This window comes from Pelecanus crispus, chromosome 3 (genome assembly GCF_030463565.1).
Source record: "Pelecanus crispus isolate bPelCri1 chromosome 3, bPelCri1.pri, whole genome shotgun sequence".
NCBI lineage: Eukaryota > Metazoa > Chordata > Aves > Pelecaniformes > Pelecanidae > Pelecanus > Pelecanus crispus.
In genome coordinates this window covers 66,862,162-66,882,813 of record NC_134645.1, presented here as the reverse complement: position 1 = coordinate 66,882,813, position 20,652 = coordinate 66,862,162, and the positions used below count along the sequence as shown (strand labels likewise).

General features: G+C 43.6%; 2 protein-coding genes across 2 annotated transcripts in view; one reads left to right on the top strand and one right to left on the bottom strand.

Moving 5' to 3' along the window:
- MAP3K5 (mitogen-activated protein kinase kinase kinase 5) overlaps window positions 1-2,654 on the bottom strand; it is a 107,020-nt gene extending 104,366 nt beyond the window's left edge. The window contains exon 1 of the mRNA XM_075706853.1: window positions 2,237-2,654. Coding sequence (XP_075562968.1) covers window positions 2,237-2,639 — 403 coding nt within the window. The 5' untranslated portion in view covers window positions 2,640-2,654. The remainder of the gene's footprint in view (window positions 1-2,236) is intronic.
- Window positions 2,655-9,767: 7,113 nt separating this feature from the next.
- The window catches only part of PEX7 (peroxisomal biogenesis factor 7), a 49,579-nt gene continuing 38,694 nt past the window's right edge, over window positions 9,768-20,652 (top strand). The window contains exons 1-5 of the mRNA XM_075707095.1: window positions 9,768-9,888; window positions 10,938-10,995; window positions 12,481-12,631; window positions 17,072-17,149; window positions 17,454-17,562. Of these exons, the coding sequence (XP_075563210.1) occupies window positions 9,768-9,888; window positions 10,938-10,995; window positions 12,481-12,631; window positions 17,072-17,149; window positions 17,454-17,562 (517 nt within the window). The remainder of the gene's footprint in view (window positions 9,889-10,937; window positions 10,996-12,480; window positions 12,632-17,071; window positions 17,150-17,453; window positions 17,563-20,652) is intronic.

Sequence of the window (20,652 nt, the reverse complement as noted above, 5' to 3'; positions counted from 1 at the left end):
TAAAAAAAAAAATAATAATCTGTGCAATAGTTACACACTCCATGACCATTTTGGTTTTGTTCCCTACACTGCTCCCCATTTGCATTCTTCAGCTTACACAGCTTCTACTCTTTAGTGCTGTTCTGTTCCTAACCTGAGAGCTATTTTTTCACTAGCTTAAAGTTTCTGGAGAACAGCTAGTTCTTAAAAATATATAGAGGAAGAGCGTGTAAAATGCAACAGGAATAAAGAAACAAGTATGAAAACTCTCAGATCCTTATAGACCTAAGTTCAGCTTTAGAGTCAGCAGCACGACATAGTTTTGGGATCGCAGCAGGTTTACAACTCATCAGCTAAGACAGCACAGAGGATATGTGGAGCAGATGCAAACTTGTACGTCCCGCTCTCTTCAGCCCAGGAGCTGGATGTTTCTCTCCTGGTTCTTTACATGTTCATGGGCTTTGCTACTAAAGCAGAACGGCAAAGTGTTTTTCCTGTTTTGCAATACTTTGACTAAATTCCCACAGCCAAACAGTACTGTCTTCACATTTACACAGTTTGCTCAAAAGCCACTGAAATAAGCAAATTATATTACTTAAGTGTGCAGTTATGTGCAGCACTATATGCCAGACGCCTATTGCCAGATTTAAAAAGGGCCCACTTCAAGTCAAATCTCCCATTACAAGAAAAGCCTCTGTGAACTACTGAGGCCCCGCCTATCGCACAGCTCAGAGTCTAAAAATTAACCAGTGTAAGAGGCACGAAAACACGGATAATTCAACTCTGTGAGCCTCGCTACGCGACAGCTTCCACAACAGAACCAAAAGAGACTCTCAGGTTTCACCTTTCCTGGAAAGAAGAGGTGTCAGGGTAATTGAAATCTGAAGTCCCTCTTACGTGTGTGTGGAGAGTATAGGATCTATAATGAAGCTCTATGGCCTTTCTATTTCCACCTGCGAGGACAGCTCCTCTGACTTCTGAGCATGTTACCTCTAACCGAACAGCCCTGCAAGAGGCACAGGGAATAAGCTGCAACTGCACGCTTCAGATTCGCCCTCCTCACTGAACCGAAAGCAGCAGTCCATGAGGAAAAGCTTGCAAAGTTTCAGAGAGATGACATGCATATGCATGTCTGTGCTGAAGAGTCTGTTGTGGAAAGTGGCTACAGTCCCACCAGGGGTTTTTTTTGTTTGTTTTTTTTTTCCTTCCCTCCCTCTTCCCCCTCTTTCCCCCAGGAGAGGGGGAAACTACAATATCAGCCAAAACTTTTTAAATGCTTGGTTTTTTACATGTATTTCACATATGCAAAAACCACGCCACACAATCAGCTGAAAATTGTAGCTCAGGTCAGTTTCCTGCTTCCTGATTTTTTAAGGCAAAAAGCCACTAATTCAGTACTATAATTTTAGTTGTATAAAGTCTTTACAAACCTAGTAAGCAGGCTTTTTTTATTCTACATTCATGCCATGTATCCACCAATAAAACAAAAGAGACAGGGGAAGCGTTTGTGATTATTTTTTAAAAGTGGGGCCAGGTAAATCCTAACACACAACCTCGGGTCACCACACCTTCGAAGGAAGGCGTTACAATTTTATCACTGGGAAAGCTGGCAAACTGGGGTGAGACGATGCAGCACGGGGCATTCCCGCCAACTAACCGGATCGGTGCACGTAGCTCTTTGTTCAATCCCACCCACCATTAATTTTTTTTTTTTTTTTTAATGCAACCAATATCTGAAGCACAAACTTCCAAGCACAAAGACACGGAGCGCCCCAGATACCGTGTCGGCAACAAAGAAGTTGCGGAGCCACAGGGCTGCTGCCAAATCTACTTTTCAAAGCTCCCGGGGCCTCGCAGCTGCTGCCTGTTTCGGCCGGAGCTCGGCGTGTTAGGGAGACGGGGGGGAAACAGGCGGGTCGCGTTTAATCCACAGGCAAGGATCGCAAGTGCTGACAAGCGCCGGTTCACAGCGCGCTTGCTGACAGCTTCTCCTCCGAAACACGTTCGGGGGGAGCGGGGGCACCCAAAAAGGCTCTGACGCGCTTCTGCCCCCCCGCCGCGGCCGCCCGAAGGGTGCCCGCGAAGCCCGGGGGCAGCGGGGCCACGGCGGGGCTCGGCCCCCGCAGGGCTCCGGGCCGCGGCTGACCCCGCAGCGGGGCAGGGCCACGCCGAACCCAGGGCCGGGGCGGGGGGGGGCGGCCGGCGAGCCCGGGCCGAGCCCCCGCGGCGGCGATCAGCGCCGGCCGGTCGCTCTCACCTGCGTTGTAGAAGCGGTCCAGCACCGCCGTCTCCCCGAAGTCCAGCTTGCCGAAGTGCAGGGTCTCCAGCGCGGCGCCCACCGCCTCGCAGGCTTCCCGCAGGCTCTGCAGGGCGCCGCTCTCCGCCGCCAGCAGCGGCCCCTGGCTCGCCTCGTTGATCACGTAGGTGACGGCGGTCCGCCTGCCGCCACCCTTGGCCCGCGTCGCGATGCCCGGGCCGGCGGCGGCCCCGTCCTCCGCCCAGAGGGTGCCGGGCGGCGGCGCGGCCAAGTCGGGCAGGAGGCTGCGGGCGCCGCCGTCGGCCCCTTGCGCCCGCCTGCCCAGCGCCTCCTCGCAGGGGGGGCCGCCGCCGGGCGGGCTGGGCACCGGCAAGCTGACGATCCCCTCGCCGCCGTCGCTCATGCCGGCGGAGGAGCAGCCGCCGCCGCGGCGGCGCGTCCCGGGCTCTGCTGCGCTGGCCGGGCTCAGGCGGATGCCATGCTGCGCCGCCCGCCCCGGAGCGGTCCCGCCGAGCTGCTGGAGGGGAGAGGCGGCCGGGCCGAAGCGAGGGGCTCCCCCTCGGGCGCTAGCGGAGGCTGCCGGAGGCGGGGAGACGAGCGCAGCCTCCTTCGGCGCCCGCCGCCCGCACCATGGCGCGCCGCTCCCTTCTCCCCCGCACCTGCGGGGACCACCCGGCGAGCACCACCCCGGCAGCCCCGCCTCCTTCTCCTGCCGCCCCCGGCACCTCGCTCGCCCTCCGGCCGCTTCGCTCCCGGGGGAGGGGGGGGGAAATCGCTCGGCCGCGGGGAGGAACCACTTGTGCGATCGCTCTCCGGCGCCCCCGCTTTAGCCGGGCGGCAGCTGCCGAGCCACCGCCGGCGCGGGCTGAGGCGGCCCCGGCGCCTCCCCCCGGCCCCGCCTCCGGGCAGAAATAACACCCCACGCCCCCGAGTGGGCGCTCGGGGGGGGGGGCGGCCCCACGGGGCTCTTCAGCCTAGCAGCCCCCGGGGTGCCCCGTGAGGAGGCGGTGCTCTCGCCAAGCCGCAGAGGACCGAGCCCGAGCCCCAGCCCCCCCCCCCGCCGCCGCCTCCCGCGGAGCTTTACGTTGCTTTATGGTGCTTCATGGTTTATTATCCCCGCCCCGCTAAAACGAGCCCGCGGCCGCGCTTCAAACCGGTGGGGTCCGGCCGCCGAGACGCCGCGGGCTCTGGCTCGCCCCGGAGCCTCCGAGCGTCGCCGCGCTTCATCCAAACGAGCCGGCGTTTGCGAAAAGCCGGGTCCCGTGTGCGGGCTCGGCGCTAAGCCCCCCCCGCCAAAGGGATTTCTGCCATTCACTGCTTTTTAACCGTGCACGTGTCCTAACTAGCCCGTCATGAGTTAAGTGCCTTGGGTGTTCGGCACTGAGTTGAGAGCAGCGTCAGAATGTAGTAATCATTAGCCCTTGTTTTCTACTATTATTCCCATCTAAACCTCCCTCTGAGCTCCCAACCAGCCTCACTTCGCTGAAGGGGTTGCGGCTCCTTTTGGCAGTATCAGCCTTTTCAAGTGCCGTTCCTGGAAGCTGGAAAAGTACCCCTGTAACTTCACTAAATACGTCAGTTTCTTACGTTCCCCTGGAATTTGCCTGTCAAGAACCGTCAAGCATCTGATAATTAACAAAAATATTTCTTCGCGGAAAAGCAAACTAGTTGGAATGACTAGCGTGTGGCCAAAAGCTGTGCTAACTTTGTGCGGCAGGCCACCCAGTTCAGGAAAAGGTCCTTCGACATTCCAAATAGCACATAGTGTGAAGGGAGAACACCCCAAACTTTCAGATTATTTGCAGGCCAAGAGTGCATCTCAGGAATTCAAAATGGATTTGAAAAGGAAATGACGTTGAGACTTCTCCAGTCTGTTTTTGAACAGAAATACTGTGAAATTGGGTGATTTTTTTTTTTTTATTAGGGGTTTCTATTAAATAGGTACAGGAGAAAAGAAGGAAAAATAGTACTCATATTTATAGTTACATGTACGTGTCATATCAATAGGTCCACCCTGTTAAAATTGATCTTGTTAATACTAACCAACTTGTTGGCACAAAGCCTGCCCCTGTATCATCGTTTTCCATGATTTCTGTAGACAGAGGATCAGTTCTGGAATAATTAGAAAAAACAGCCACTGCAGTGCCTTCAGTAGCTCGGTTTGCTTTTGCCGTGAGCAGTCCCCTTTTTTGACGAGATATGCCTGGCATTTGGTTCTGCTGATAAGAAATGTGTAAATGGGGTGGGAAGATGACGAGCAAACTAAAGACTAATTTACAGGGAAAAGTTAATATTTGCTAATCTGCCAGATACAGGAAGTTACTGTTTCTTGCTACAGTCTGAATGGCAATGAGTGTTTTTCTAAATAATGTCGTTTTCCACAAAATGCAGAATCAGTGTTAATTCATTCAGCATTGGAGTTACGTCACCTTACAGGAAGCAAGAACAATATGACTCTGTTGTTGTCAAGAACAGCCCGTGTTTGTCAAGTGCAGAAGGAAGTCTCGGACTGAAAGGAGACGGAAGCAGCATGCTATTCCATTTAGCATTACTGACTCGTGAGGCTTGCTTCATTATTAGCACCATGTCTATTCCAAATTCAAGTTAATTTCTCTACTGATTTGGCTGGGAGTGAGGTTGGGCCCTTAACCAGAAAAAAAAAAAATTAAAAATGCTGTGAGTTGAGATAAAGACAGTTTAATAGGACAGCAAAGGAAGAGAAAATAATAATATATACAAAATATATACAAAGCAAGTGATGCACAATGCAATTGCTCACCACCCACAGACCAATACCCAGCCAGCCCCCAAGCAGCAATCGCTGCTCCCTGGCTAACTGCCCGCAGCTTATATACTGAGCATGACCTCATATGGTATGGAATAGCCCTTTGGTCAGTTTGGGTCAGCTGTCCTGGCTGTGCCCCCTCCCAGCTTCTTGTGCACCTGGCAGAGCATGGGAAGCTAAGAAGTCCTTGACTGGTGTAAGCAGTACTTAGCACAACTAAAACATCAGTGTGTTACCAACATTATTCTCCTCCTCAATCCAAAACACAGCACTATGCCAGCTACTAGGAAGAAAATTAACTCTATCCCAGCTGAAACCAGGACTTTGACAAACACAAATTGCCCATGTTTTTACAAAGTGAAAACATCTCTTTTAATCTGTTAACTTTTTGAAGTGAGTGATCAGACATTTAGGAGCTCTTGTGTTTTAACTTTTGATTAGGAGATAATAATTCAAAGGATTTTTTTAAAACCAAAATAACACCCCATTTGTTATCAGAAGTAGGCTTACCTCGTTCACTTGTTCCTCAAGTGCTGTAAAAGTAACATCTTTAGCACCAGATGGTTTGCATATAATCATGATTCAGTATCGCCCTGTTCCAGCCCTGTTTTTTTCTGACAAAAACTTGTAACAAGCAGTTAGCTGTAAATTTGTTGAAATAATCACCCTCTCTCTTCATTATATGTTTTTACAGCTATATGTCATTGGCCTCTAGGTTTAACCATAATTATAATTTTAATATCCAAGAATTTGCCATCTTTATTAGTTGCAAATATCAATGCAATTTTTGATGAGTGACAAACAGCATATGACAGATGCCACAGGCTCGACTTAGCCACTCAAACTACGGTAAACAAGATGCAAGACCAAAAAAGGTAGTTCCAATGTATCCTGATTTATAGAGATGAAATTTAAAACACATGTGCATTTAACATAAGTCTGTCCAAATTATATTTTTCAGGTATTATGGCCATCAGTGTCCAGCAGAGGGACAAATTATTCTAGACTAATCTGCACTTTGAATTTTGTTTACGGTAGTGCTGATGGAATTGATAGAATGGACTAAAATACATCGCTGTGGATATTGGGATTAAAATGGATGCTAAATTTCATCCACGCTTTAAGGCCCTCTTATTTAGCTAGGGGATAATATATAGGAATGAGAGATTGGAGATACACTGTAAACTCTTCACTGATAAGCAGGACAAAGAAGTTTGCAGGAGTAAAGTCCAGTATGCTTCAATTATGGCTGTAAAAAAAAAGAGAATGTAAAGAAATTTGCAGATACAAAAATCTGAATGAGATATTGAAAGTACATAAACTAATGCAGTATCTGTACGCTTTAGACCAGAACTTTCACAAGCAGTAGAAATTATTAAACTGAAATAAAAAACTTGCTTCTAAAAATTGTCCTAAAAAGTTAGACTAAGCATATCACTGTAGACAATAAAAAGTAGCCCGTATGTTCAACAGGGAGTAGGCAATATTTTGTTACGAGGCGGTCAGCTGCCAATCTTTAAAAAGTGGTAAATCTATGATTACACTGAACATTTAAAGCAATATTTAAGTACAAAGGGGCAGGCAAATAGAGACTGGTGGCCACTGTGTAGGGATGCAGCTGATCATGGAACAGTAATAACATGAGAAATCCACTTATGAAATCATGGCATGGTGCGTATAAATGGCAGTCAGCAAAAACTGATGGAGCAATGTGGATACATCATTGGGGATGGATATTTCATCAGTCAGGACTGTCCTTGGAGCCTTTGTCTTGTAAGCATGGTGAAGAATGTGCACCGTTCTTGCTTCATACGCTTTTTCCCTGCAACAACTTTCACGCGTCTTTCTAAATCTCATCTAAATCTTCCTCTGCTCCAGCGTCTTTCTGTCCTCTCACTTCTTCTGTTCTTTTAAACTTCCAGAAAAGTCTCCATGCTAACTGCCTCTTCCTTCCAATTTCCATAACCCTCACTTTCCCCATATGAGGGGAGCCTTTTCCCTTTGCATTCATTCCTCCAACCCCCATGTTTACTTTCATTTGTTTATTTTTCACTGTTGCCAGTTTTGCAATCTTATCAGGAACCTTGGGACACTAAATGCTTTTCTTAAAGCTTCAACTCATACAGCTTTATGAGTGTATGGGAATTTCAGCTGGGAACACTCCATGTTTCTATTAGTCAATAAGCATTCGCTGTTGTAGAAGAAAATCTCAATAGCATTAAGCCTAATGAATGGCTCAATAACTAAAAGACAGAAAAAAGTTTACTGCAGTCCCTGAGTATTTTCAGTGTTTTAAACTACCTGTCCTTGCACGTGGGGGAACAGCTCACAGCCTACTTTCTCTGGTAGAAAAGCCCTTTCCACAACTTCTAAATACTTGGACTTGAGCCTTCCTGATAACTGATGACCAGCGAGGGTTTTGTAAAGATTTGGGTATGCAGCAGCGATGGTTACCAGCCCAACTCGCACCTAAGCTAGCGTCAGCCAGCCAGCTGAGGAAATGATGGACATGTGCTTCTAACACACCAGAGCTCAGTGGACTGAAAAGAAGCTGAACTGGATGCAGAATTATTGCCATAAGCATCTCAGCTACCTAGTCTAACGCTGACGAGGGGTATGATTGTGAGCTGAGCTCAGAGAAGTGACTGCAGTATAAATATAGCCTAAAAGTTACATACTCAGCAACTTTCAGTTTTCTGATTCTTTGAAGTGATGTTGGGTTAGGAAAAAAAAAAATCTCAGCGTAGTTGGGGAATTTTTCCCTAGAACTGAGGGCTCCCAGTTCTTACGTGGGACATGGCTGCCATCTACCGCTGCATGCAGGACACGTCTGTGTGGTGTTTGTGGGTGGAAAGAGCTGGCTGGTAGGCCGCTGGGTTTCAATAGCTGTCTGTAAAATGCTACAGCGATCGGTGGTCCTTCATGTTTCTTGAATTTACTCAGCTGCCTAGGGGCTGAGGAGGAATTACAGTCATGTTTAGCAGCTTTGGTTTTGAGGCCCTTCTCTCTTTGCTTGTAAACCAGCTTTCATTTCTTTAGTTGTTATTCCACCTTGAAATCTGTGCAAATACTTCCACTCGTATTATTTTGCTTCCCACTTCTAAGGCTCTTCAAAACCTGAACTCACAAGCTTTTCTGTGACAAAATAAAAAAAAAGTTTGGGGAACTAGTCCTTCTCTCAGAACTTCCCTGTAACCTTTTATCTACTTCTTGATCTTGATGTCTACGAAAATTTTTTTAATGTCTTTAAAACAAAGCTGGGCCACTGATAAGAACTGCTTCCTGTTTGCACAACCTCTTTGTGGAATTTCACTCATTACGAAAGATCAACTAGATTTGAAAATGGACCTGAAACCTTTCCTATAGTCAGATATATCAGTGATAAATTGTGAGCTGCTGTGATAATCCAAAGGATACATTAAATTGAGCTTCACTTGCACTGAATTTGGATTGATTTTATTCTAAAATCCTGGAGGCTGTTTGGTAAACATATTTGTTTTCATTTTTACCACAAGATCAAAGAAGTAGTAGAACTGCCTAGTTCAGTGATCTGCATTTGAGCAATTAGACATTTGTGTGGCTTTACAATAGATTTCGTAGTCAAGGTTTAGTTTTAAATATAAGGCTGCATAGCAGGAGTACATAACTATCCTCCAAGCTCCATGATGTAACCTTGATTAAATAATCTAATTTGCCTTTGCTGTACCTTCCTAATGTGTAAAATAATGTTTGTATTTTTATCTGTATACACATAGATGGGTCATTATAACTAACTAGGGTAGTCTGTGTCCAGCTGGAATAATCTCTGTGTCTGTATTTTAAAGTCCTGTAGATCACACACAGGATAGAGTATAACAAAAGCTGCAGCTGCTACTCTGCTGAAATACTTCTTTTCTAAGCCTGAGCTGCTCCCTTTCAAAGGCAAAGTTCCCACTGACTTGAACAGAAGTTGTCATGGGTATAAGGAAACTTCAGTTTGTTCATATGGACTTCTATAATCATAATCACATCACAGGAAGAATAAGATATGCAGATCTGTTCAAGAAATTACGATAAATAAATAGCTTAGAAGGGCTTTTTAAAGGAAAAATGACAGGTAACACATACTTCAACTATGAAACATCTCGTGTACGCAAGCTGATGCACACACAATGAGCTGATATATGTCTTTTGAAGCTTGGAAGTGATCTCACGGGAAGGTGATTTTGCAGAATGGTTTATCACGGGCAGCGAGTGCTCAGAGGCCTGGTCTGGGCCAGATGACCTTCAATTACGAAACACACTGGGGTACGTATGAAAGCCTAACAGTATCGAGCGATAAACTTCTCGGTAGGCCCTCCTAAGCTTACAGCTTTCCTCTGAAGAGGTCAGAGGACAAGGCCGCACCGGAGGGATAAACCACAGAGGCCCAAGGCTGCAGATATCCACCCCTGCCAAGCCGGTCAGAGCGGGACCCGGCTGGCGCTGCGAGGCGGAGCGGGGCGGCCCCCCAGGGCCAGCAGCAGTTCCCCTGGAGCCCAGGGGCCCTCCGAGGCGGCAGCCGGGCCCTCTCCAGCCGGGCCCGCCGGCGCAGCCCAGGGCGACGGGGCAGCCGCCGCCCGCCAAGCTGACGGCGTCCCGGGCCAAAGATGGCGGCGGCGGCGCCAGGGCCTCAGCACCGCCCGGCGGGCGAGGCGTTTCCGGCGGGGCCGTGCGTGCGGCGGGGGGCGGCCCCTCCGCGCCTGGGCCGGGGCCCGGGCGGGGGCCATGGGGACGGCGGGCAGCGGCGGCCTGCGGCTGCCCGGCCTGCACGGCTACGCGGTGGAGTTCTCGCCCTACTGGCCGGGGCGTGTGGCCTGCGCCGCCGCGCAGTACTACGGCATCGCAGGTGCGGGCGGGCCTCCGCGGCGGGGGGCGGCCGGGGGGTAACCGGAGCCTGCTGGTGGTTGGCAGCGTGGCTGTCCGGAAGGCCAGTCAGTGCCTGCTACAGCGTCTTGGGGTTTTGCCTTTCCCTTGCTTTTGGTTTTTTTTTTGCTTGGGTACAAGGTGTATTTTCCGTGCCCGGGCTGGGGTTAGTTTCGGAGCGGACGGCGAGCCTGGTGCTTGCCTCTGAGGTCCCCGCCCTGCCGGGTCCTCCGGCTTAGGGAAATGCAACCCCCCTCTTTTGGTGGTGGTTTTCACGAGGGCCTCTCAGAGGAGTACGAATTGTATAGGGTCGAGGGTAAATACGGCAGTAGAGACGTGCGCAGTGTGGATGACACGTCTGAGAATATTTTCTCCTTAAAATACTGTTCCAGTCTCGGTCACTGGGTGTCCAGGCAGGCCCTGGCGACTCCAGGGTCCCGCTGAAGATGCAAGCAGAGCTTTTCGCAGCATGGGGACCTTTCCACGTCCAGTGGGAGTATTGCCCCTGAAAGCATTCATTTTGAATAAAGGTTCTAAATGAGGAATTACTTTGACAATATCCCAGTCACATGGGAAAGCAGTACCCACCTGTGTTTTTTCGGTACTGAATTATTTGTTTCATTTCTGGTGAGCAGTGTTTGCATTACCAGGTCGCAGGGGGGGAGACTGTTACCTCTGCTGTGTCGTCAAAAAGACAAAAAAGAACCCCGTGCTGGTATGTCTGTAATGTGAGGATCATGGGGAAAACGTGCTTTTGTGCTTTATAAGCAAGTTGTTGCTTTTTCCAACTTCACCTACAGGTGTATTGGATTAATTTTGGGTTTTGACTTTTTTTTTTTTAATCTGATGTAAATTAATTACTGTTTTAGAGAACATGAGACAACAAGATGCTTATTTATGCAACTAATTTTTTGGCCTCTTAAAGTGCAGGTGCCCTTTGTATTTGCACACTGGAGCTACCTCGGAACCACGGTAGTGTCCTTTGGCGTGGGGGAACTAGTTGTGATGTTTGGTTTTATTTTGCTGGTTTAGGTTGTGGAACTCTGGCAGTGCTGGAACAAAATGAAGCTGGGATTGTTCTGCTCAAGAGGTAACATAGGTTTATTGTTTATTTTTGCAAGAGAAAAACTTACTATGTACCTGTGAGTACAAGACACAACCCAAATATTTTGGGTTATTGTTAGCGATAAAAAGTATTGTATCCATACTATAGTATCTACTGAATATGTGTCTTTGTATTTACATACAAACGATAGGTTTACAATGCATAGATTTTGTTATAGGAAGTAATCTGGATTGCACCCTTTCCGTAGTGTAAACCATTTTATAGAAAACTGACAACGTAAATTAAAAGCAGCCTCTCTGCCCTAGCCTGAAATTAAAAGTTTTAGCTTTTTAGGAACAGTGCGTTGCCACCTGAATTTATGCCCTTATGATTGACTTATACTGAAAATAGAGCAGGAAGCTGTGTAAAGTCATGGAGGTCCTTCCTAGGGGATCCACTATTCTAAGGGTTTGAGAGGAGTTTGATTTGTGTTCTGGATGGGAGGAGGAGAAAGGTTAGGAAGGAAGGGCTTTAATACTTGACCATCATTGGCCTAAAATTTTTTTAAAGAAAGTTTTGAAACAGCAATTGTTTAGATTAAGAGGGCTGAAATAGAAATGCTCAACAAATGGTTAATCATATTCAGAGAAACTGTTTTTAATTCATAGTTATAAAGCAAGACTCTTTGAAGCTGTTCAACACTCTGTTCTGCTAAGCGCTCTGGTTTAGTACTGTTGATGTCTGTGCTTCCAGTGACTCCACTTATTTTGTGGTAGAAGGTCCTGTAACTTCCTAAGCTATAAGCTGTGTCGGTTTCTCTGTTCTGTGTGCTTGCCTTTTCCTCATCATTACTGCAGGGTGCCATGAAGTTTAACCTGAGCTTAGCTGAACCTTCAGTGAAAAGGGGGTAACTAAATTCATATTCACCATCAGATAACAGCAGGATCATTGATAGTTGTTGCAGAACAACTAATATATGGTATCAGATCCCATATGATGAATTGTTGGTGTGTTGAAAGCCCTTTTAAGGGAGTGTAGAGATCTTTAATATGTTCCTGACTGTCTTTCTGTTGGTTTTTCATTGTGGCTCAGCTTCCTAATGGTGTTGTCAATTGGCTAGAGCTCTCCCAACACAAACAGTTTTATTTCTTTGTTTACCACAGTTGTTACAGACAACTTCTGTAGCAACATCCTGGAGAAACTGTAGATCTGACTGAGACATGGAGTACCTCTGTCTCTGTTTGCCTGGCAAATTTAAGACTGAAGTCAGATTTCATTCTCTGTGTGTGGAAGGTCCTTGGCTCATTTATGCTTTAACTTAATCAACCTATTCTAGCATACACTTGTCAAAGTGGACCTTATAACAAGTAAGTTACTTGTAAGGACACTTATTGGAAACTCAAATATATAAAAATAGTGTTTAGAATGGTAAAGAAGGTGATTTAAAGAAATACTGTCTTTGCATGTAACTAGTCCAGATTTTTATGTTGTGCTTTCTCACGGACAAATATCTTCATTGTTCTGATTTAGTTTTGACTGGAATGATGGCCTGTTTGATGTGACCTGGAGTGAGAATAATGAACATGTGTTGATCACTTCTAGTGGAGATGGATCTCTGCAAATCTGGGATACAGCTAAAACCAAAGGTCCACTGCAAGTCTATAAAGAGCACACTCAGGAGGTAAACCGGGCAAACTGGAAAAATTTAATGGATGCTCTAATGTTTGAGTTATTAAAAGGTTTATTTGTGGACTTAAAATCAAAAGTGGGGTTTGTTGTCTATTTTTTTAACTTTGTTTGGGTCTGTGGTTTGAATTTATAGCTTAACAGTATTTTGAATGTAAAGTGAATTACCTGTTGTACATATTTGTATGTACAATGTATTCATATGCTGTAGTAGGTACTGCTTAATTACATAGATTTAATATATTCAGAAATAGCGTTTGTGGTTTCTTATAGGCTAAGTAATCATTGTGTTGTATGAAAGTACTGCAGTCATCCTGTGATTTTTAGAGAGCATTATTGGATAGGTTTAAAACAGACAGATGATGCATATAGCAGTGTTATCCTTGAGGATATGGAGCGATACACATTATGCAGATCCTTAGGACTTCTGTTGTACCTGGGAGCTGGTTGTCCTTTTCCATCCTAGCATCTGTATGATCCTGCTCAAATAACAGTAGTCAAATATTGGGACAGCATGTATTTTTTTTAGCCTTGGTTTCATACCGTTGCATTTGATTGTCTTAAAATCTCAGTTTCTTTATGCAGTGCAATATGGGTAGGGAGAAATGTTATATTCATGTTCATAAATGTATTTGCATGTTTTTAAGGGCATTTATATTTTAGTATATTTCTCTTCTTCCAAGTGCTTTTTCTACCTTTTTTTTTTATGCTTTCCTTCTAACTCTCCATTCACTTCTGTCAAGTCTTTGAACTTCAGATGCAATCAGTTTTAGTCTGGATTACTGATGCTTTATCTAAATGATGTAAATCTGAATAAAATAACCTAGTGGATATGTAGTCAATAAAAAATGATGGAGGAAATCCAGTTTTGTATTCACAAAGACCTCAAGATGTTTTCAGATTTGAAACACAAAGCTAAAAGCTGAGTGACTGCAGTTACATGACAGTCTGTCTTGTGTACCTTATTTCTTTGTAATTTTGCTACTTTGGTTTAATACATATGCTATGTAAATAAAGAATTTTGAGAGGTGAGTTTGTAGTTGTGATCAAGATTTTATGATAGTGTTCAAAGGCTGTTGGTAGTAACAGAAAGATGTATGCAAAGCATAATACCTTTTTTTTTTTTCCTCTGTCATTTTCTCATTGAAATTCTGTCCATAAGTTTATTTTGGTTCTGCTACACCATCTGTTGTTTGTAAAGTAAACATTTCTGTGTCCAAGTCTTAGTTTAGCAGGTAGCATGGGGAGGTGGATGCATTCAACCATGAGTTAGAAAGACAGTACAGGAAACATGGGCAGAGTGTTTATTGTGAGATATGAAAGGTTTGTATTGATTCTTTAGAAATGTGCACTAAGAGGTTAGATCTCAGAGGGAATGTACCTAATAGTTTGTGGTAAACACTGGCAGACAGTACTCTTTGAAATGATTGACTACCTTCCTAATCCTTAATCCCTGTCTGACATTTCTAATGACAATTTTGTCACTGCATTTTATAGTATTTCTAATGCAAGATTGACAGGGATCTTTTCTTGTTTTTGAAATAAGATCATTGTCCTTCCTTGAAAAGAATGTGCATTTTTAATTTAAAAGTGCATCTTTATTATCAAAGGACAATGAGTTTTATTCCAGCACTAACCAACTGCTGAATCTCATGAATAAATTAGTCTAATTTACTTTGGTTTTGATGAAGTCTGACTGGAATGTGAGACAATAGAATGCTTGAACTAAATTTGTCTTGTAAAGTGAGCCTGACCATTTATTTTGAACTGGTTTTATGTTTTTACATCTGTCTTTCATCATCTTTTCATCTTTGCCTGAGGCATTTCTTGCTTCTGTTTAGGCATAAACTAGTATTAATGTATTTTGTGATTGAAGATAAAGCACTAAAAGATTAACAGCTAATGTTTATGCTGCGTTATTAGTCTTTCCCAGTTGCTCAACGCAGCTTCTATTGAAGTGTCTGTAAATTTATGTTGGATGATAGCATGAAAATGAAAGAAGAATAAAAGCGAATCTTACTTGGTTCTCCACACCACCTTCTTTTCATTCTCTTCCCACTATTTGGACCTGTCACATGCCAAATGGAAAATAGTTCTTGCTTTTTCTGAGCCTGTTGTCTATTCTGTTTATAATTCTCGCCCGAAGGAGAATTTGTCCGGCTCCCATTGCCTCCGATGCAGCTGCAGAGTGCTGGGCAGTCCCAACCATGTCTGCCATACATACGCTGAGCTGTGTCACAACACGTGTTCGACAGATCGATGTGCTGATAGCTTGTGAGTGAGCTGTAAGCCGTATGTGCACTTTGCCTTATCTGTGCAGGAGATCTGATACATTCCAAGTATGTGGGGCTAGGTGAATTGTGTGACACAGGTGCATATTCTTCAGATTTATTTCTTTCTGGAAAATCTTGGACATGCATCTGAGAGCCAAGCACTTCATAGGGCTGTTGTGTGAAAGGCATACTATGTAGTGATACATTTAGAGGCATTTCCAAACAGCAGCAGCTTCGGAGTTGAACACAGGCCATCACACAGATTCAGGCGGAAGGAGAGAGGCTAATGTTTGTGAGGAGCTCAGGAGCCACTTTGGAGAACCATGATGTCTTCCATTCTTAAAATATGAGCAGGTACTTGTGTGTCTCCTTTGTTGTTATTTTAATGGAAGGAGTCAGGTTGAAAGGGAGGGTGTTTTCATGAGCTGTAGTACTGGTAGTTAGCTGACAAAAGTAGAAAAGCCAAGAGCTAAAGGCTCGGCTTGGAAAAACAAACAAAAGAACTAGCTCTCTGTTATTTGGCTTTTCTCAAGTACTGTCTGAGTGGCTTGTACATTTGGAGTATAAGCTCCTCAAGGAAGGGAGCTAGCACAATATGGTGCTAGAGCAATATGCCTTTCAGTGTATGGGGAGCAGGACATTGTAAAATAAAAAAGGAAAGTTGCAGATAACGCACTTTGTTTTTCTGTGGGCCATGGTTGCCTTCCACTTACGGGAAATAAGCAAATAGAGGAAAAACAGTTACTTTAAGCTGGATCTAGCATAGATTGAAATATTTCATAGGAAGGAAGATGCTCAGAAGTAGCTAAATGATACCTCGATCTCCTTTCTCATACAGGACACTTTCCATAGAAGACTTAGGCTTTTGCTGGTTTTTTTTTTTCAGTCCAGTTTCTCTGCTTTTTTTTGTCTGGTGACACAGGTCCAAACATTTTCACCTTCAAAACAGGGTCGCTGTCATTTAATGCACAATTCCATCTATCCAAGACAAACACAGCATCTAGTATGTTGACTTGCAGGTTAGACCCGCTGCTGTGCTAGAACTAGATTGTCCCAGCTGGAGTACCAATCCTCGGTGGTTAGTGGCCTGACTGTTGAGAGCAGTGCCACTGACTATTGGTAGGTACTGGCCACGTTTCTGAGAAGTGTCATGAAAGGTCTGACTGGGTCAGGAGGTGAAGCAAATAAACTGTTTCAGCTAATATGTATCCACCTTACCACTGAAATGGTTCATTTCCCACTGCAGCTTATTGAGCCATTTTGGTGTGAGGTAAAACTAGACAGAATAGAATGCACCCTCCATTGTGTAGATGAAGATATGGTGCGTTTGAAAATGGAAGTTGTACATGTTCTTGAGACACTTGATTTGAAGATTTGAAGAACTACCTTAGAGCATTTGTTTTCTCTGAGGCAGCAGAGCTGAAGAATCGGCAGTGAAGGATGGAATTAAGGTATCCTCTGTCAAGGCAGGGACCAATATTAGAATAAACTGTCAGAGAAGAGGGAGCTTATTTCAGCTACACAGTGAAAAGCAATTTCTTAATAGCTGAAATAATTAGTCATGAAGGAAATTGAGTTTTTAATTTTATTTTATTTGTTTGAGGATATGAATGGTAAAAAAGGTGTCATAGAACCTGGAAAAGATGAAAATCAGTATTTTATGGCATGTATTTCTTTTGAATTTAGAGATCATAAAAAGCTTTTGTTGTTAGTCAGCTAAAACCTCAAAGTCAAGTCCATAGTCAGCTCTGAAGAGAGATGGCATTTACGTTGCTAGCAATTAGAAACTGTAGATATTTCAGTAAAATTGGATCAGAGATAAGAAAAGAGTCTGAATTATGGCTTTTTACAGTGGCAGAAACTTCTACTGATGGTAGGTCTATGTGGATTTTGTTCCAACCCCCCCCTCCATTTTGGCCCATCTTTACTTTTTTGGGTACTTTTCTAAGCTTATATGTACCTTTAATGCCAGACTGAGATGTTAAATTTAATTTTTGTTCAGGTAAATGGCATTGTTGGCAGCTTTGTGCTACTTGTGTGGGTTTTTAGCTGATTATGATACATCTGCAAATTCAGGTCTATTTCATGAAGCTATGGCTAACTAGAGTCTCAAACTTGTATTCTAATGCTATTTCTAAACTAGGCTGTTATATCATTTATAGGCGTATAGTGTTGACTGGAGCCAAACTAGAGGAGAGCAGCTAGTGGTGTCTGGTTCATGGGATCAAACAGCCAAGCTGGTATGTTGTTTTTTCTGCTGAAGGTGAAACGTGTGATTTGTTTTGGATCTGATAGTTCTTTGTGCTAAGAAACAGCATTGATTCACTTTTCCTCTTCATTTTTACGCTGAGGCTGAAATTCTGTTTTAACTGAGATGTTGCTTTATCCCTCAGTTGATACCAGTTTAAGTATACAAATGCTTTTCATGATACATGGTAAAAAGAAGTTCATTTGGTCCTTTATGTATAAAGTTTTTTTATGTATGAAACCCTTTCTTTTCTTACTGAATGTGTACCTCAACAGTTTTCTTTTTACTTTATTCAGTGGGATCCAGCTGTGGGGAAGTCATTATGCACTTTTAAAGGCCACGAAGGGGTCATTTACAGCACTATATGGTCTCCACACATCCCAGGTTGTTTTGCATCTGCCTCAGGTAAACAAGATGGTAAAGGGGTTCTCACGACAAAACCCTTCTGTGTTATTGGATTAGTTCAGCACTTTGTCCAGCAGATGGTAGTCTGTGTCATACATAAAAATGGGAGAAGGAAAGCTAAATGTATTGCTGCAGCTGGATTTGTAGGTTCTGTTATGATCTGTAGATCATCCTCTTGGCCATTTAAACAGGGATCAGCAGTTTTCTAGCAGTCACTTCAGTGACCTTGTGGCAATTTTTTCTGTTATTTTATGTAGCTCTCTTCCATTCACCTTCACTCTTGTTATTGACCACTAAATCATGTTATATGCTTTATTTTGTGTTCTGGCTTACATTTTTGTTTAAATAATCTCAAGTGTCAGTAGACTGTTAGCTCTGTGAGAAACATAGTCAGTTCCCATTGAACTGTTTTAACTACTGCTGGAGGTCTTTGTGCCTTGTTCTTTGGGAAAGGTAATCATCAATTTTACCTTTCTGCTTTGGCCAGTGCTGTGAGTCTTGCTGGTCAATACAATCTTAACTGAGTTGGGTGTACCTAGAGGCAAAGAGACTGTATGGTGAGGTGGCAGTGTTTTCCAAACTGTTGCTACTCCAGAGGCACAAGGAGAGCTCTGGAGTGACACCTGGAACCTAACTGCTGACTGACTGGGCGAGGGGTGCTGTGAGCCACAAAGTTTGCTTGGGAAACGGCAGGGCAGTAACACACTGCCTTCATGCAAATGCTGGTAGATTAACGCCAGTGGCATAAAATTCTCTGATTTCAAATCTGTTGGACTTCTGTACTGATTTAAATAGAAATTGTTTAGCTCTGAGATCAAGAGGGTAAGCAAGTATAAATATGTTTTCCTGTTATGGAAGTTAGAGAGACAGTGAGTATCCACAGATACTGGTCTTCCCTATTCTGTGGGAAGTTTGATGAAAAAGTGTGCATGGCTTTCATAAAATTTCAGTCTGGCTATTTCCATCTGACTCTGCTTGCAGAGTTGAACTAGAATAACTAACAAGTTACATGTATTTGTCCTAACATAGTAGTGCTTGGAAACCAGCTGCTGGTGCACGGGTATTTCCAACTTACTTGAAGATTCATTGAGGTAACACTTAGTGAAGTACCCATCTAATAGGATGTGCAGAAACTTACAGGACTGAGCCCTGTACGCTGTATGAACAGTTCTAACGAAATGTAGCTATGTACTACAAAATACTAGCTAAGTACCATTTGGTCAAAGGTAAGTGGAGGAAACAGTGCTTAAGTGTTTTTTGCAAATTCTAGGGGATGTTACGATCTCTTTAAAGTCCTGCTCAGAAGCCTCCCCTCCATGGTAGTCTTACTCATACAAAATTTCTGACATTCTAGATGAACAAAAGTGCTTTACTGATCCAGCTAGTTATTTCAAATTTGATTCTCTAGGCTTTGAAGCCAAACTCTTTTCTGATACATTGCCACTTGAATAATTTTGGGAAACATTGATTGTTAGATGCTGTATGTGGTGATACTTAAATTGGGTACAACAACATACAGTCGATCCGTTTGAGTGACTCAGTGGGTGCAGCTGTTGGAATTTTTGACTAAAACACTGAAGAGTTCCTCTTCTTTTGTGAATTTTACTTTGACTCTTGAAAGGGACTGACGCATACTGCTGGAGCCTGTAGCTAGTTGCAGTCAGTTTTCACTGATTGATAACTCCATAGTATTTTAGAGGAAAAACAACATGCACAAAAGAAACAATATTTTTTTTATGTAAGTACTCTTTAGGTGTAAAATAAAAATCTTATAGTGTAATGCTAGGTGTAAAATCATTAGGTAAGAGAAAATAAAGTTTTCAAAATGATGGTGAACTTTCTTACAGTTTCCAAAATAAAATATCTGATGTACTTCTAAATGAAATGATGTCAAACCAAAGATCTTGCACAGAAATCATGACATGCCAAGGTAGAAAAGGTTTCTTTGTTTGCTCTTGGGTTTAATTTACACTGGAATTTTCCTGTGGTTTGATTAGATTACTTCACTACAGAAAATACATATTGGGAGTTTTTGCTTTGGTCCTCAGGACTGCAGGTAGTAGAAATACTCGTGACCCTCTTGCTTTGGGTACAAATGTCATTTCCTTATTGTAAGAAAGGCATATCAGACAGTTTATGTTCAGAGAGTTTACTTCACTGTTTAGTGTTTAATGGCATTCTACTCTGTCAGTCAAGTTACATGATGAAAGTCAAGTGGAACTGTTCAGGAGGCTGGACCTCCTCATTTGAAACTTGCTATGGTCCACACACTTTATAAGGATGACAGAAAATGATGGGACAGAAAGCTTAATTTCAGTGATGACTGATCTTGTATTGAGTTAAAGTTGGAGCTGGAGAAAAACTGCAATCTTACTGTGGTAGTACTGTATCAAATTTACAGCCATTCCCTTCTTTGATACGCTTGCTGGAAGGGTTGACCTGAAGTTTTGTGGTCTCTTCTTTTGCAACTTTGTGTTGTCTTGAAAATTATTAAGTAAAAATGTGTCTGGAGGGGAAACTTTTTGTACATCCTTTCATCTCCCTTGGTTTTTTAAGTTTTTAAAACAATAGCTTTTTGAAGGGTATTGTTGAAGGGTATTGAAATGTTCCCTTTTTGAAGGAGACTGTGCTGCTTTAGGATTGTAATGTGTGTGTGTGTTCTTTCTCTCTCTTGGCCCTCCTGTTCCCTTTCTCTCATCCCACCTCACTCATACCTACTCACATCCATGTACTTACTCATATCTTAATAGTATAAAGTCTTAGCACTTCAGACTAGAAATGAACTGTTTCATGTTGCAGCATCTTCAGTTTTGCATGTGTTAGTAAAATAAGTTAGGTATGTTGTTAACCACAGACAGGAAAAAATGTTGGTCTTGAAATGCTTCCGATTTAACTAAATTTAAGTAAAGCAATGGGCTTTTTTTTTTTTTACTCTAAAGAAAATAAGCAAGAAGGAAGGAGGTTTAGGAACCTTTTACATGCCTCACCCCTGCATGTTTTGTGCCTTTATTTGAACCCACATACATGCCAGCAGAAGTTTAATTTCCACTTAACTAATTAGTTTGTGAACACTGAAAACAGAAAACCAAA